At 34.6% G+C, this 18,468-nt stretch overlaps 1 protein-coding gene across 1 annotated transcript in view; it reads left to right on the forward strand.

Moving 5' to 3' along the window:
• Positions 1-17,620, forward strand: part of CDH19 (cadherin 19) — a 69,303-nt gene extending 51,683 nt beyond the window's left edge. Inside the window, exons 9-11 of the mRNA XM_029922239.1 lie at positions 10,603-10,720; positions 12,922-13,173; positions 15,735-17,620. Of these exons, the coding sequence (XP_029778099.1) occupies positions 10,603-10,720; positions 12,922-13,173; positions 15,735-16,225 (861 nt within the window). The 3' untranslated portion in view covers positions 16,226-17,620. The remainder of the gene's footprint in view (positions 1-10,602; positions 10,721-12,921; positions 13,174-15,734) is intronic.
• Positions 17,621-18,468: the final 848 nt, after the last annotated feature.

Here is an 18,468-nt window from a genome sequence, read left to right on the forward strand (position 1 = left end):
AACTCTCAGTTCATTTTAAGCATTCAATAGTCTCTCAAGTTTTGCATCCCTCTCTCTCCACAACTCTCTTTCCCTCCTCCGCTCCCCCTGGTTCTCCATTAGGTTTCTCCTGTTCTCCTGTTAGACCTATGAGGGCAAACACATGGTTTCTGTCCTTCTCTGCCTGACTTATTTCGCTAAGCATGACACCCTCAAGGTCCATCCACTTTCCTACAAAGGGCCATATGTCCTTCCCTCTCATTGCCATGTAGTACTCCATCGTGTATATATACCACATCTTCTTGATCCATACATCAGGTGATGGACATTTAGGCTTTTTCCATGTTTTGGCTATTGTTGACATTGCTGCTATGAACATTGGGGTACATGTGCTCCTATGCATCAGCATTTCTGTCTCTATTAGGTAAATCCCTAGCAGTGCTATTGCTGGGTCATAAGGGAGTTCTATGGATGGTTTTTTGAGGAACTTCCACACTGTTTTCCAGAGCGGCTGCACCAGTTTACATTGCCACCAACAGTGTAGGAGGGTGCCCGTCTCTCCACACCCTAAATTTATGAATAAGTGGGTAGGACAAAAGTGTATTATTTTGAAAAATATTAAATTTCCAAATGCATTTCAATGAAGACAAGTGTGTCTTAAAACAATGTTCTATTATATACAATAATTTTAAAAATTATTTTAGATAGATTTTTGCTTGTTTCTTTCTTACCAAAATGGTAATTTCTTTTCTTTAATTCAAAATAATAATTTCTTAGTGACAAATTAATTGGGGCATCTTGGAGATTGATTGCTTGACTGCATTAGAATATTAGAAAACTGAACAAGTCATTTTTTTCCAGTGAATTATCATTCTTGGCATCAATGTGGCCAGAGTCAAGAAAAAGATAGTCATTATTATTATCTTGGTTTTCCTCTCTCTCTCATTATTTTTGAGTGATATTACCTACTAAACATTTAATTTAGTCTTAAACAATACAAATATCCAGACTGTAAAAAGAACTCTTAAAACTCATTGGCCAAAAAAATAAATAATACAATTATAAAATAGGCAAAAGACATGACAAGACATTTCACTGAGAGGTTATACAAAACTCAGCATGTGAAAAGAGGTTGACCATCATTCGTTTTCTGGACAATGCAGTTTAAAATTACGGTGAGATATTACCACACACCTACCAGAATGGCTACAATAACAACACCCAGTGACATCATCTAATGATGGAAGGAGAAGGGGAGGAAGTGAAAAGTGAATTATAATTTGACAGTTTAGTAAAATGCTAAGCATGTACTTACTATATAATTTAATAATCATACATTTGGGCAGAGTGTGGCACACATGTCAGAGAAATACTGATGTTTACATAAAATATTCATAGCAACTTTATTCATAATATAGCCCAAACTGGAAATAATCCACATGTCCGTTACCAGGAGAATGATTAAATATGGCATGATACATTCATAAAATGGACTACTACCTGGCCATAAACAAGGAATGGATGATGGATACACACATAACACAATGGACCTCAAGGGCATTATGTTTCACAAAAAAGGCAATACCCTCAACCTTATGTGCTTTATGATTCCATTTATAGTACATCCTCTAAAAAGTCAAAACTATAAGAGATGGAGAAAGGATTGGTGGTTGCTAGGGAACAAGGACAGATTGGGGTGTAAGTGTGACAAAATGGGTGTGAAGGAGTTCACACGTGCTGATGAAACCCTTCTGTATCCTGATTGGGTGGTGACACTGGTCTTTACATGAGATCAAATTGTTTGAGTTACACACACACATGCCAACACACACATGCACACATACATACATGTAAGAGCCAGTGAAAACTGAATAAATTATCTCTTTAACACTATTGTACCCATTTCAATTTCCAGGAATTGAAATTGTACTGCAGTTATGGAGATGTAACCATTGGGTTCACTAAAAGAAAAATATAAAATACGCTCTGCACTGTTTTTGGAATTTTCTGAAAATCTACAATTATTTCAAAATGAATGTTAAAAATCATTTGCTGAAATGAAAGATAATAAAATACAAAAGAAATGATGCAAGCAAAATAAGAAAAGAGTTTCAAAGAATAATCATTATATTATTGATAATATTTTAGGCCAAGAAATCCATGAAGTTGAATAATGTCAAAATTATAAACTCGCAACTCATCCCCATGCTCTTTAAACTTTCCCAAAGCATTCAAAATGAAGGAGCCTTCTCAAGTTACTTTAAGTAGTTTTACTTATAGTAAAAGTGACAAAATTAAATACCTGCAAACATAAACACAGAGAAGTTATTAAGAATATCTCTGGCTGTAAGCATTACATGAAAACTGCAATTAAAAACAATTTATGGAGGTATTAAATGTTAATATACAGTAAAGAAGAAAGTGTCTTTAGGAGAATAACAAAAATGAAATCTATTAATATTTTCCAGTATACCAGTATCTAAAAGGAACAAAAAGATACACATCAACTTTTCATTTGATGATGCTGAGAAACCCTGTGACAAAATTAAAGTTAAATTCTGGGGAATGAAATGAAGCCATAAGTGTAGTAAGAATAAAATGATAATACTAGCACTCAGATCAGTAGTGAAAATCTCAATGCTGAAACACATGTGGTACCATACTGTAGAACAAAGATGGAGAAGAAATTTCTGCTTTCACACTATGATTTTTCATAATGTTCTGAAGCTCAGGTCCATACAATAATATGTAAAGTACACATAAAAAAGTTACTGAAAAGAATGACATTTATTTGAGAAAATGAGATCTAGAGCAGTACTGTGAATAAATATGGTAGAATTTTAAGTTCTTAAAGTCACATTTAAAAACGTAAGCTTGGGGCACCTGGGTGGCTCAGTCGGTTATGCATGCAGCTTCGGCTCAGGTCAGATCTCACAGTTCGTGGGTTCAAGCCCTGCGTCGGGCTCTGTGCTGACAGCTAGCTCAGAGCCTGGAGCCCGTTTCAGATTCCGTATCTCCCTCTCTCTCTGACCCTCCCCTGCTCCAGCTGTCTCTCTCTGTCTCTCAAAAATAAATAAAAAGCACTAAAAAAAATTTTTTTTTAATGTAAGCTTGGCGTTGCTGGCCAGCGGATATAGTTTCAGTTGTACCAGATAAGTCAGTCTGTGCCTGTAGTTAACAACGTGGTTTTGTGTCCTTAAAAATTTATTAAGAGCATAGATCTTAACAATGATCTTAGTAAATTGAAGTTTAAAAAACTTTAAGAGAAAAAGATAGAAATAATTTACTGCATATTTATATAATATATACCAAATGCTATCATTTCACATGTGATGAGTTAAAAATCATTAAGGATATATTTTATGTGCTTCCTCATACTGTGAAGATCATTCTTGATCTTATTTCCTACAGGCTTAATTGTTGGACGAGATGACAAATTAAAAGGTGTCTATCTGTTTTGGACAGATAATACATTCATTGTAGAAAATCAAAATGCCAGAATAGTTGTACTCGATTCTGGAGAAAATCAGGCATCTTCTTAATGATCTACTTGGTTACACTGAATTTCTGTTTTTATTCTTGGTGTGTAAATGCCCGGGGGGGCGGGGGTTGGAAAGGAGGGAGAAAATACTCAGTAGTTTGCAGAATATGAATATAATAGATGAGGTGTCATTAGGGCAATTTGCCTTTCCTGGGTGGTGGAAATATTTCTAATTTTTCAAATTAATGATTCCCATTATCTCGAGTGATAGCAAATATCTTTTCCAGAAGTAAAGTATAACATCAGCGATTTTAGATTCTTTTATATCAATATTCTGTCTAATGTAAAGACATTTACATTTACATTTTCTGCTGCCAAAATTTCCATGATCCTGGTGTTCTTCTCGTCTTCCTTTCTCTCTTATGTCCTGTCCTTTTAAGTTTTTTTTTAATGTTTTATTTATTTTTGATACAGACAGAGACAGAGCATGAGAGGGGGAGGGTCAGAGAGAGAAGGAGACACAGAACTGGAAGCAGGCTCCAGGCTCTAAGCTGTCAGCACAGAGCCTGACGCGGGGCTCGAACCCACGAACATGAGATCTGACCTGAGCCGAAGCCGGAGGCTTAACCGACTGAGCCACCCAGGCGCCCCTTAAGTTTTTCAATCACTCTTTTATGATGACTTCTAGATCTTTATCCCTGTTGTCTCTCCTATATTTCAATCTGTATGCCCAATTAACTAGAGATTTCTACTTGTATGCCCTAAGGTTACACAAAATTTTCTTCCAATCCTGCCGTATTTTCTTTTTCAATATCCCTGGCAAGATTACTGTAAGTCACCAAATCGTGCAGTAAGAATGGACATGTGGACATCATTCTTAATTCATTCTGGTCTTTTATTCTTTATATCTAAGCAGTCATTAATCCTGTTGATCCCATCCCATAAGAACCTCTCTATTCTAGCCTCACTCTTTCTATCCTACTGGGGACCTAACATCCCTTCTGGTGGGAACCATGGACAGTTCTGCGGAAGGACTCCTGTAAAATCAAACTTCTCATTATCCAGTCTCACAGCTCACATGTAGCGATATACCACAGTAGTTGCTGTTATCAGTTAAGTCTGAAGGCATGGAGAAAATTTCTAGGGAAGTTTTTAGTGGTTGGAAAGTAGTCAGAAGAATATATTATATGCCCTCTTGGAAATGGTGAGATGTTACTTTCATGACATCCAGCATTCTCTATAGGAAATTTGGAGTCTGGGAAACCTTATCTTCACCTGAGAACATGTTGTTACCATCAGTTTATGTAAACACTTCAGCAATCTCCATGTAATTTCCCATTAAAAATAACCCATGCTATAACTATGGCTCTTGTTGTCTTTATATATCACATCAGGAGGTTTTGAATACAAACCAAATGTTTCCCTGGGTCGTGGCAACAGCTTGTTAATGAGGTTCCCTATTCCTAGATCCACAATAAAGATGTCTTCAGAATGAACTTTCTAAAATGCAGAAATTTTCCCAACATTGGGATTATGGGATCCTAAATAGAAAAATAAAATCATTTTCCCCCAATTTAGAACTTGTGAGTGGACCTCAGTATAAAGTACAAACTTTGTTATATTCCCTTCTAGAATATTCATGACACCATCACTGCTCTCCTCTGAAGTATAATCTTCTAATTTCATGTTAAGTCTTCTGACCCCCAAATGCTTAAATATTACGTACTTCGGGTGTTTTATTCTGCAGCCACTATGTCCCTCTTCTCCACTAGCCTGAAAACAGAGGTGACAGAGACACTTGGTCCTGGCCACTGTTGCACCCCCAGGGCCAGAGATGGCTTGGAGTGTTCCAAATGCCAATAAAATATTTGCTGAATGGATACCTTTGGGATATTAGTCAGATATTTTTATAATTTAATTTTTTCATATATATACTATGATATATGAATTTTTAGAAAGTATGTTTTTAAAAATCATTTAACAAAAGAAATGAAATATACTGAGATATAAATTTAAGAAAGTAAAATTTCTAATGAATATAAGTAGGTATTTATAAGGAAATGTCAAAAAATTATATATTACATTTAAATACATATAATTTTGTGAAAAGTACTTTTAGAAGCTTGGAGTATCTCTATCTCTGTCCAGAACCAAAACATTAGAATACTAGGAGCTTCTCAACATTTTCTCCTAATAACATGCTAAACAAAGAAAGAAAACAGAGACTATAGGCTAGATTTTCTTGTTAGCCCTAATTCTATTATTGTATGAATTAATACTTTGACCTTTTGAATGGATATTTAATGACATTTTTGAATTCTTTATTGTCTCAAAACAAGTCTAATTTGTAATCATATTCTCAGTGGAGGGGTATAAAAAGTGGCAGTCTTACTCAAATTTGTTGGCTATATTTCTTGACAATGAGAGAAAGAATTTGCATTTATAGCTTGATGCAAGGTACAACTACCTAGAATAACTAAATAAGTAGCATTTAGTTGGAATTTTAAAAATCCTTCCATGTATTCATTTATGGCAGCTTTTTGTTTAATATGCTTGTATTAATAGAATTATTTATTAAACACATCCCAAGGAATTCATAAGTTATATCAATTAATAATCAATACCTGCATTTTGATTTATAATTTATTATTTAATTCATAGTTTATAATCTTATTTGAAAATTCCTCAACTAATCTCATAGGTAGACTTCATTGATATCTACTGTTCAGGTAAAGAAACAGACTCAAATGAATTAACTGCTCCAAATCTGTCTAATACTTGCTTCTTTGCCTAGCTATCAAAAAATTGCATGTTTAATAAAAGTCATACCTATATTTTGTGTGAAAATGAATGTTGTACTGAATTTTTTAAATCAGAAAAATTATCTAGAAATGGCATTTTAGTAAACTGGCCTACATGAGCCTCTTTCTTTATAGAAAAAGAAGTCATAGTGCATAGTAATGGACAGGCATACTGATCAATTTTTTCCATGATTATCTCTAAAGTCAAATACCATTTGTTGTTCCATAAAATGATTAAATGGAAATTTATGAGATTGCCAATTTTTAACTATATTTGACCTAAAAATGCAAATTTCTTTATTTTCTACCAAATAATATGTTATCTCTCTGCATTCATGGTTTTCATATGGCATTTTTTCATCTGAATCACACTTGCCTGTTTAATTCATGTTTTTTACTCAAGTATTAGCTCATTCACTCCCTTCTACTTCGATAAATCATTTTTTTCTTCTACTTTAATACTCAGATTATTTTCTTCTTTTTTCCTTAACCATTATTTTTGATGTCTCTCTATTCTATAGGAATTATACTACTTATTTCTCTGTATATCTCTGTCTTGTATGAAACTTGGTTTTGTTTGCTTCTTGTATGCCACATACTTTGCAATGGAGTTCTTTTTTTTTTTTTTGTATGCAAACTTCATGAACAAGAACAGGTCTAGGGCTTGAATAATGTATTCTGTGGGGGGGATGGGAGACAGATAGAAATGATTGCCAGAGGCCTAGGGGTGTGGGATATCGGGACGATTTGTAGAAGAGTGTAAACTTTCAGTTATAAGATGAGTCAAGTCTAAGGACAGAATGTATAACATGGTGGCTGTAGCTGATAAAACTCTATAAACTGACTATGAAAGTAGAACTTTAAAAACTGATGAAGATGTAAAGTGATGGATACGGTAATTAACTACATAGAGAGAATCTTTTCACAGTGTATATGTATATCAAAAATCCTGATGTACATTTTAAATATTTTTCCATTTTTCTCAATAAATCTGAAGAAAACGTGCTCTGGGACCCACGCTCACTACTCATTTCGTGCTAGTGGTAGTGTCAGCTTTCATTCTGATTCCGACACAGCCATTTTACTTACTGACGATACTTAGGTGACATGAAGGGAAATATAAGTAAATATATAATGGGGACAATAATGGGATTTATTGCATAGGATAATTGTGAAGATTGCCTATGGTAATATGTAAAACAATCCCCAGCCTTAGGTGAGTTCCCATTGAGAAGTGGTTATTTTTAGATTTTTTAAGCTGTCACAATATTTTTCTATTATGGATTTTAAAGAGTTATTAAATGGAGAATCACATGTATTGGGTCAGAAAATAATCGGACAACACTCTACCCAGAAGAAAGAGGACTCTAAAAACCTGAGTTCTCAGGGGTGCCTGGGTGGCTCAGTCAGTTAAGCATCCGGCTTCGGCTCAGGTCATGATCTCACGGTTCGTGGGTTCAAGCCCTGCGTCAGGCTCTGTGCTGATAGCTCAGAGCCTGGAGCCTGCTTCAGATTCTGTGTCTCCCTCTATCTCTGACCCTCCTCTGCTCGCGCTGTCTCTCTCTGTCTCTCAAAAATGAATAAAAAAACATTTAAAAATAAATAGATAAATAAATCTGAGTTCTCAATTTATCATTACATGGACATTCTTTGTCTACTCTTTGCTTTTTGTCTTTGTTCCTCTCATCAATGTATATGACCATTGATAGGCCCTACGTAAGTAGGGATAAGCAAATAGCTTAGAAATCTAATCAATACAAAAGATTTTTCTTAAAATTTTATTTGAAAATCTGAAAAGGAAAATTGAGTGTCTCTAGTCAAGACTTTTGTGTTCAATAATGTTGGGCCTTTTTGAGAAATTTGTTTTCTGAAGAATAATGTACATGTTCAGGGTTAGTTCAAAAGAATTAATAATACCTCCTATGTGACACTGATTCTGTCAGTGGCTTCCTATTTTTGTAAAGTGGTTAAACCCATAAAACATACCTAAGTTCAATTTATAAAGCAAGTGAAACTGGAAGTACATACATTAAAAAGGGACCAAGGTTGGGGCGCCTGGGTGGCTTGGTTGGTTCAGTGTCAGACTTCTGCTCAGGTCACGATCTCATGGTTCGTGAGTTCGAGTCCTTTGTTGGGCTCTGTGCTGACAGCTTGGAGCCTGGAGCCTGCTTTGGATTCTGTGTCTCCCTCTCTCTGAATCTCCCTCACTTAATATGTTTAAATAAACATTAAAAAAAAAAAGGGACCAGGGTGCTGAAACCTGTGCATATTCAGTTTACCTATCCATATGTAGTGAGTAGTTAAATTAATTGAAATTATATAAAAATATATAAAGTGAAAATCTCACCAGTGTTCTTCAGCCTTCATACACAAAAGGGGAACATATTCAACATTTAGTCTGACACATGTATTTAATACAGTCAGGTAGTGAGATTGATTATTCCTTGTCTAAAAATCAAGTCTGCATATGGCAATAAGATGAACATGAATTTTTGCAGTTTGCTATCAATCTTAATTAAACAAATATGCATATAATGAGATTACACGCAGCATTCCACAGGCTGCATCTTATCCATGCAAATCCCCATAAGATTATGTTTTCATGAAGAAAGCACAAGTAAACAAGATATGATGTGTAATTCTTAATTTTTGTAATATTTATTTTTGAGAGAGAGAAGGAGACAGAGTGAGAATGGGGGAGGGGCAGAGAGAGACAGAGAGAGACACACAGAATCTGAAACAGGTTCCAGGCTCCAAGCTGTCAGCACAGAGCCCAACAAGGGGCTTGACCCATGAACTATGAGACCATGACCTGAAATGAAGTTGGACGCTCAACTGACTGAGCCACCCAGGTGCCCCTATGATATGTAATTCTAAAAATCAATCCTAAAAGTTAAGTATTACTTAGTATCTCCATTTCTTAAGCATAAAAATCTAGTAAATGGCAAAGCCAGGGTTCAACATATCAGTGTTTCAAGTTCTCCCTCCCTTTGCCCTGGCTCCTATGATAATCCAAAATAAAAGCATTACCCTAATACACTGCACATTTATTATTGTAGGCATGGATTGAATGGAACTGTGTTTCATTGCATTTTTAACACTCTACAATTATGATTTAATTAGGACTGTGTTATAAGGAAAAAGATAAATCAAGAAATAGAGAAATAATGTACAAATTACATTGGTTTTACAAGGCTCTTTAAGCATGTGGAGATATATCTATTCTTTGAAGTATAACATTAGAAATTTGGGGTCTGTCATGTTGCAACTAAAGATATTTTTGTTTGACACATGGTTAAAAGCACTTTAATTCTGGAAAATTCAAAACAATAACTTCAATAATCAATTTACTTTAATTTCCAGAATTCATCACAATCTCACTCTGTGATCTTGACAGCACATCTCTTTTTGGACAATAATGAACTACTTACTGACACATTCATGTCTTGAAAAAAAGAATTAACTGTGAACTGATGTGTTCATAACTGCACTACTTCTCTTTTTTATGATCTGAAATAGGAATTTATTTGATGGGAAACACTTTTGCTATAATCTTTATGGGTCAAAGGAAATCATGTACATTGCCCATAAGCTCTAACTGAATTATTTTCTCAAATCAATTTAAAAACTCATCAGTTTAGTTAATACTTTAGTAAGACAGTAAGTTTACCACAGCTGTGCTCTCAAATGAGCAGGGAATATATAACTTCAACACATCATAATGGCCACTGTTCAGAGAAGGAAGGGAGAAGAAAAAAAAAAAAGGGAGAAAGGGGGAAATCAGGCAGAGAATATGGGAAGGAATCTTGATTAATAGCAGTGGTACTTTGAGAACTTCTAACAAATTTAGCTGATTGAAATCATCTTATCCATCAAGACAAATTAATTATGCAATATCAAAACACTCTTTTGAAAGGGACAAGTAAACTTAATTTTTTGATGTTTTCATTTATTTTTTGAAAGACGGAGACAGAGTGAGAGCAGGGGAGGGGCAGAGAAAGAGGGAGACACAGAATCTGAGGCAGAGTCCATCCAGGCTCCAGGCTCTGAGCTGTCAGCACAGAGCCTGATGCAGGGCCTGAACTTATGGATTGTGAGACCATGACCTGAGCTGATGTTGGATGCTAACCACCTGAGCCACTGAGGTGCCCCATAAATAAACTTATTTTTAATGTGGGAAAATACTTTAATATTCTCCCCAAATTTGAGTTATCTTCTCTAATATCCATAAAAATTGGTAAAATAATTTTGTTAAAAGTTAGTACTAATAATGTTAATGATCTTTCTGACAGTGATTATTTTCCAGACTCAAACAAGCAACCTATTTCTATTATTTTCTAGTCAATTCAGACCATCAGTGCAGTGGATAGAGATGAATCCATAGAAGATCACCATTTTTACTTTAATCTGTCTGTGGAAGACACAAAAAACTCAAGTTTTATAGTCATAGATAATCAAGGTAATGCCATTCGTCATAATCGTTTTTTAGCCTTTGAGAAATGTGTTTGATTTTAAGGGAATGTATAATGTTGCTTTTGATATGCAATATGATAATGTTGAGAAATAGAGCTGGGAGTGGCAATGAAAATGGTAAACAAAACTCAAAGTTGAGTTCTGAAAACTAACCCCATTTCTCGCTGAATTCCTTGAAATTACAACACCCTTTTTCCAGTCATCAGTGGCTATAAGACCTTGCAAAATCGGAATGACCCTGCAAATATAATTGCAGTTCTGACACAATGGCTCTTTCATGTCCTTGTATAACTCAAACTTCAAATCTATGTCTGGGGAAGAAAATGATATATATCACATCTATATACTTAGCTTGATTGATTCACTGATATTTGGAGTCATTAATTAGGAGCTATAAATATATAAAACTGGTTTAAGATTATTCCCTTTCCTTCAAAATGGAGTGATTATATCAATCGAAGGACACAACGTTCCAAAGGATTTTGTGTGAAGAGACAGAATATTTTATCCTTCCCTACAGTTACTGAAGTAGACTGACTTTGTATAATGCTGCTCTGTTCTTTTTCCCTTCACTTCAGGAAAAGATTTTCTTGTCATCATATGGATTTCTATTTTAATTTTACTTTAGATATTAAAGATATTTCCTATCTTTATTATACAAGGATTTATTACACAAGCATTCATAACCAAATTCCTGCCACTGTCCTTTCTCACAACTGAGTTTAAGCTTCAATCTAGGGGAGATCTTTTTTTTTAATGTTTATTCATTTATTTTTAAGAGAGGAAAAAAGAATGAGCATAAGCTGGAGAGGGGCAGAGAGAGAATCCCAAGCAGGTTCCATGCTGCCAGCACAGAGCCCCACATGGGACTTGATCCCACGAACCATAAGATCATGACCTGAGCCAAAATCAAGACCCGGGCGCTCAACCGACTGAGCCACCCAAGCACCCCTGGGGGATTTCCTTTATGGGAAAACAAATGCAGACATGTTCTCTTCCTTTTCTCCTTGTCAAATTCTTCAGGGAAGGAAACTCAAATACACTTAGGATAAAAAAATGCAAACATCAATATAAGAAATAAATTTTAGCTTAGATTTATTTATATTAATATAAAATAAGTTACTGAGGAAAATAAGCATATTAAAATGTGAAGAAAATAATATGATTCAATGTTTGTGATTACAAGTAATCTAATAAAATATATATGGAAAAATCTAAACTTTATTACCTTTCCAATCTGCCTAGTAAATAAAATACAATCACAAGAGTTTTATAGGTTCCAAGCATAGGATGGAGAATTTTTTTAAAGAGGTGATTTGGGAAAAGACATTAGCAGGCACACATTTTGAAAGACTTCCCTTCATTTGCATTTTGCTGATTGTGTCTTTTAAGGTTTCATTGCTACAGAAAATATTTGGGGGGATGGCAATCTAAAAAAAAATATGAAGAAATATAGTACCCAGGCACAAGACTGCACCAAAAAAGATTACTTAGAATATTTTGGTATTTAAGGAAAAACAACCTCAAAAACATTGAACCACATATTATTCATCTTTGTTTTCAAAAATGTTCTATCTAGATGAGTAATCATTGCCACTAAGTTTTAACTATTATCTGAGTTTAAAAAGAAAATGGGTTAATAATGTCAAAATGAAATAAAACATACCACTAGATTTTCTCCTACCAAGTAAAACTAATCCTTTTGTCTCATTAGTAAACCTATCAGTTGAGATCACTTGCTATGATATTGGTAAATGACTGAAAACCTTGTGTATTTGTAATACTTGTGACAATAATTTCTACTAGAAAAAGAACTGGGTCATGAGTAAATAACCCAAATGAAACTGACACTTTCAACATAAATTTACTGCCTGTCACTCCTAGAAAATATTGACATCTCATTAAAAAGCTGTTTTATTTTCTGTGTTCGACATTTATGTTTTCTACCTTTATTCAGGATGTTTTGGAATTGATTCCTATAATTCACCTAATTATGTCATTAGGTTTAGGGCAAAGCCAAATCACTAATGACTTTTTGAGTGGATCTTTTGTCTTTCTATCAGAAATTTCCTCTTTATTTTTTAAACTTATTTGTTTGTATATCTATACCATTGCTTCTAATACATGCGACTGGTGTGAATTTCTTTTGTATTATTGAAAAATTCTGCACATGGATTTCTGTTTTAGATAACACAGCTGTAATTTTGACTAATAGAACCGGTTTTAGCCTTCAAGAAGAGCCTGTCTTCTACTTATTGGTCCTAATCGCTGACAACGGAATCCCATCACTTACAAGTACAAACACCCTCACCATCCAGGTCTGTGACTGTGAGGACTATGGGAGTACAGAAATCTGCAGGAATAAAAGCCGTATGCTTTCCATGGGGTTCAGAACAGAAGTCACACTTGCTATTTTAATAAGCGTTATGATAATATTTGGTAAGTAGTGTTGAACTGAACCTATCTTCATTTATTGAAAATAATAAATATAGAAAATCGTTAAATCCATTATCGCAGGACAGTATGGATTTGCGTGTGTGTGTGCTGTGTGTGCCTGTGCCTGCATTTAATTACTCTACTGAATGTGTTGCATTCTTCAACCAGCAGAGTAAATAAAGAATAGAGTAGGCGTGGACATCAAGATGAAAATCAATGATCCTTGAATGCGATGAGTGTGTCAGCATCTGTGTGCACATCTGTTTAGGAAGGTTTTTGTCACTATGCATTTTGGCATATACAGTTATATAACAATTGGTAATAATAATGGTGGCCTTCTGGTGACCTTCTTATTACACCTCAGGATATTGCCTTCAGTGCTTTACATGCAGCATACAATTTGATTCTCACAATAACCTTAGGAAATAGAACTATTATCACCTGCGTTCGTGGAAGAGGAAAGTGAAACTCAAAGCATTAAATACTTTGCAAAGGGTCATTCAGTTGGCATATGATGTACTGAAATTTTGCAACTGTGCACAACTCCATGTAACCCGATACTGTAACCCCCTAGGGTCCCTAGGGTCCCATGGCCATTAAGAAAGCAAGTAAATGTTAGGGTGGAGGAATGCAAAAGGAGGGTTTTACTTGATTTGAGTGCTAAACACAGAAGAAATTCCAATAAGATAGCTCTGTTTGTTTTGTTTGTTGTTATTTTTGCAAGCAGGTAAGTTACACTCATTTTACACGTGAGACAAATGAACCCCAAAATGTTTTTGTCAGCCTTTCATGAATAAAAAGAATTCATTTGGCAAAACCTTTTTTCTTTCTTTAACATGCCAGTACATATCATCTAAACCCTCTCTTGTTTCCCTAATAACTTCATGTCAAAAGTCAACACAACTTTATTGAGTGGTCGGAGTAATCCCATCAGCCACTGGGTCTGTAATCCCAAACTCAAGGCTCAACATGACATCTATGTTTTAGGGCTTGCTTGGCCTCACTCTCCTCATTTTTCTCAAAGCTTCAAAAATCATGCCTTTCTCTTTACCATCCAAATTGCCATTCTTTCCCACCCAGCCTCAGTCTTTACCATAATTTTTAATGTTCTTTGATCATAAAATGGACTGAGAGTTAGAGAGCCAGGTTTCAGAGTCAAGTGCAGTGTAGTATTTCGTGCATGGCAAGGACTGATGTACACACAGGTATGGACCTAAACCAAGTCTCCAAACCCTGTAAGGAAACCAAGGGCAGCCTTACAGTCAAGGGCATGAGTAATATTAGACGATTGGAAATATGGGTCAACTGACAGTCAGTAGTTTCCTTTGAAAGTTTTGTGAATACTCTCTCCAATTCATAGATTGAAAAATGATTTATTAGCTCCCTTTCTGTAACAACTATATATCTGAACTGAGTTTCATAGTACCTGGATTCAAACCCAATGACTTTCTTTCAAGAACACTACTTCAATTTTTTAATGTAAGATTTATATAAAGTATTGCCCAATGTATTTCTCTTTATGATAATATTAATAACATCACTTCATCTTTGTTTCAATTCTTACAGATGAGTTTCTGAATACATCCAAGCCTATGAAAGGGTCAGCTAGTCTTTTCACACACACACACACACACACACACACACACACACACGTTTTCTTTTCTAAAATTAAAAAAAGACACATTCTGAAATTGTTCTATTTCTACATGATGTTAAAATTGTCTTGGTAATGGTTGACGGTGGACATCCCAGTTTTATGATTTTTTAAAATAATAATTTGGGATTTTGGAAACTAATGTGGTGTCACAGAGAACGGGTGGTAAACCAACTATCTGGTAGCGTATAGTTTCTAGTCAGTAAATATCAACTTAGAAAAGAATTGTGCCCCAGAATTCGCCTCAGTGAGGAATTTCAAACTGCTCTCTTGGGCTTGACTTCTCTTCACATGGGTTATTCGTTACTAGAATTGACCAGTGCATATAGGTTGGAAACTGTTCCCTTTTTCTACTTTTCTTTTAGCTCTCAATATCTAAACGATAAAAGTTTTAAATATCTTCAAAAAACAGTTGGCCATGTTTTTATGATGTTTTTCTACTGTGCAGCCTCTTCCAGAAAGATTGTTATACTGCTCAATGTCTTCTGCCGGCCCCTGTTGTAAATTTTCAATAGCAAATACTGTAGTTAAGTTTTGGGGGAGTCAGAAGTGATATGGGGATATTCCACCGCCCAGGGGAGGAGGCCCCGACCCCTGCATTGCTCAAGCGTCAATGTGTGCTTCTTTTGTCTTATAATCATAAAATCTAAGCTCATGTCCTGAGCTTATCAGAAAAGTGAGGATTGTAAAATCTATTATGAAGACTATATTAAATGATATATAATCTATAAATAGAAACATAAATATAAACTTATTTTAACATACAGTAATGTATTATATTTTGTTATATATTAATTATATTATTTATATTATATTATTTATATTATATTATATTATGTTATGTTATGTTATGTTATATTATGGAATTATGTGTTAATTGATACCCTGGTATGCTTTCTTTCTTTGTTAGGGTTTATTTTTTTGATCCTAGGTCTAAAACAGCGGAGAAAGCAGACTCTGTTTCCTGAGAAAGGGGAAGATTTCAGAGAGAATATATTCAGATATGACGACGAAGGGGGAGGAGAAGAAGACACAGAGGCTTTTGATATCGTAGAGCTGAGAAGCAGCACCATCGTGCGGGAGCGAAAGGCCCGGAACAGCGCGGCTGCGGAGATCAGGAGCCTGTACAGGCAGTCTCTGCAGGTTGGCCCGGACAGTGCCATTTTCAGGAAATTCATTCTGGAAAAGCTCGAAGAGGCGAATACTGATCCTTGTGCTCCGCCTTTTGACTCCCTTCAGACCTACGCTTTTGAGGGATCAGGGTCATCAGCTGGATCCCTGAGCTCCTTAGGATCGGCAGCCTCTGATCAGGATGAATATTATGATTACCTTAATGAGTTGGGACCTCGCTTTAAAAGATTAGCTTGCATGTTTGGTTCTGCTACACAGGCAAATAATTAGGGCTCTTGTATTATTAAATTTTGTTTTAAAAAAATGCTAAACTGTGTTTGGGCAAACTGGTAGTCACTTGGTAGAGTGATAATAATACAACTGTATTATCTGGGAGGAAATATATATATATACACATGTATAACATCTTCTGAGTTCCTTGGATTAAATGCCCCTCGGTTATTCAAGCTACCCGCAAGTTGTAGTGAATACAGATACGGAGTGATGTTAACAACACAAATCTCTGAAATATTCCTCTAGCATTTTTTTACTACCATCCAATACAAATTCTAACATTTTTTAATATTTAATGTAAGAAAGGCCCTGAACTACATCAACTATTAGTTCATTCATCCATTTTTTAAAAAAAATCTACCGAATGAGAGTAAAGTGTATTTTAAGTTCCAATGCTATATAGCTCTATGGATATAAACACTTAGGAGAATCTGGGTGATTCTATAAAACTTTTAGAAACTGTTTCTTTTTTATGAATATGCAAGTTCCTGACTGAGAGTCTATGATGCACTGTAGTTTGATATTTTAAAATCATTGTCAAGCCTGCAATTGAAAACCGATCTCAAATTTAGACAGATACTTGGTATGGGTTAATAATCAAAGATAAGTGTAGATTTGTATTCTTTGATATTACAGATTTGTATAGAAAAGGGGGCATGAAAAATGTTTGGGGGTTTTTTATAAGTTATTTTTATATGCAACCAAAATAGATCTTTAGAATGTCACAATACAATAACAAAATATATGTCAACGTTTACTCAACATCCAATTTAAACTTCTTATAATTGTGGAAAGTGTGAAAATTTTTAAGTACATTTTTATTGCTACTAAAAATGATAGCAAGAGCTGAAAGGAGTATTTGATTCAAAGTTGAATTAATATTCATCCAAAATATTATGATCAACTGTACTGATTCTCACCATGCATAGAATAAAACATGATAAGATTCTCAGCATTCCTTTTCTATTAAGAGCTTAGACTATAACCGGTTCTTTAGTGTCATATTTTAATTTTAAAATATAACATTAGTAATAATTTTAATAATAAGCAATAGTTACTTTTATTATAACATTATGAAGGAAGTATGGTAAGCTTCTAGGCATGGCTAAATCCATGGTAACATCCAGATAACAAGCTTTATGATAACATCAGATAATAAGGTAATAAAACACTTTAAATTTAATGACCATTTTAAGAATGATCCTTATTATTCTATCCAAGTGAAGATGGAATTCAAAACTCATAGGTTGAACAGAAAGAAAAGGGTGAATACAATGTCCTCAAAATTGCTTTATATCTTCATTTTTTATTAACAGCATGTGAAAAAGAATGGCACCAAATTGACCATATATGATTAAATAAAATATTTTGAATAATTTACAGCTGAAAACAGAGGAATTGAATGACTCTAGTATTTTTCTTTCTCTGCATTTTGAAACATAAACACCATACTATGTAATAGAAGAGAGAAGAGGTTTTTCATCACTATCATCAATTCAGGTATTGTGTCGACATTATAGATATCTTTACAAAAGCCCAAGACTGGAAATCAACAATTTAGAAAATATTAAAAGTAAGTGAGAAGTTACAAGCTATAGAAAATCCTTACACATTCATATCATTATTTACTTAGGGAAGTGTAAGAATATTAAACAAAACAGAATGTTAAAAGAGAAAAACTTGCAAGGAAAATAGAAATGTATGAGTTGAGAGAACATTTGTATTCCTATCATATTGACATAAAATTGAAAGAATTTAGTTAGGGATATTTTCAGGAATTGTTCCATAAAGGATTATTCCTTTCATTTAAAAAATAGTGCTTTGTAATCTTGGTTGAAGAACTGGAAAATGTGATAACAACAGATAAATCAATCTATGGAAAACAGATGAAAGAAAATAAGGTTTCTGAAGGTATAATAGGTTCTGTCATGGATGAAATCCTTATGCACAACTTACCAATTTGTTTGAACACTTTATAAAATGTACATCTGCATTAACAGGGTTTCAAGTTTATGTCCAGTGCCACAAGGTGGATGTGTGTCAAAGTAAATTCTGGTTTAGTTAATGATAGCATTATTCATCACAGATACATAGGAAAAGCAGATACATAGAGCTCTAGCAAATATCTATCTGCTAGTCTGAAAAGTGTCCTTTTAAGATAATCTATCTGAGGGGCGCCTGGGTGGCTCAGTCGGTTAAGCCTCCGGCTTCGGCTCAGGTCAGACCTCACGTTCGTGGGT

The sequence above is a fragment of the Suricata suricatta genome, chromosome 14, assembly GCF_006229205.1.
Source record: "Suricata suricatta isolate VVHF042 chromosome 14, meerkat_22Aug2017_6uvM2_HiC, whole genome shotgun sequence".
NCBI classification, from domain to species: domain Eukaryota; kingdom Metazoa; phylum Chordata; class Mammalia; order Carnivora; family Herpestidae; genus Suricata; species Suricata suricatta.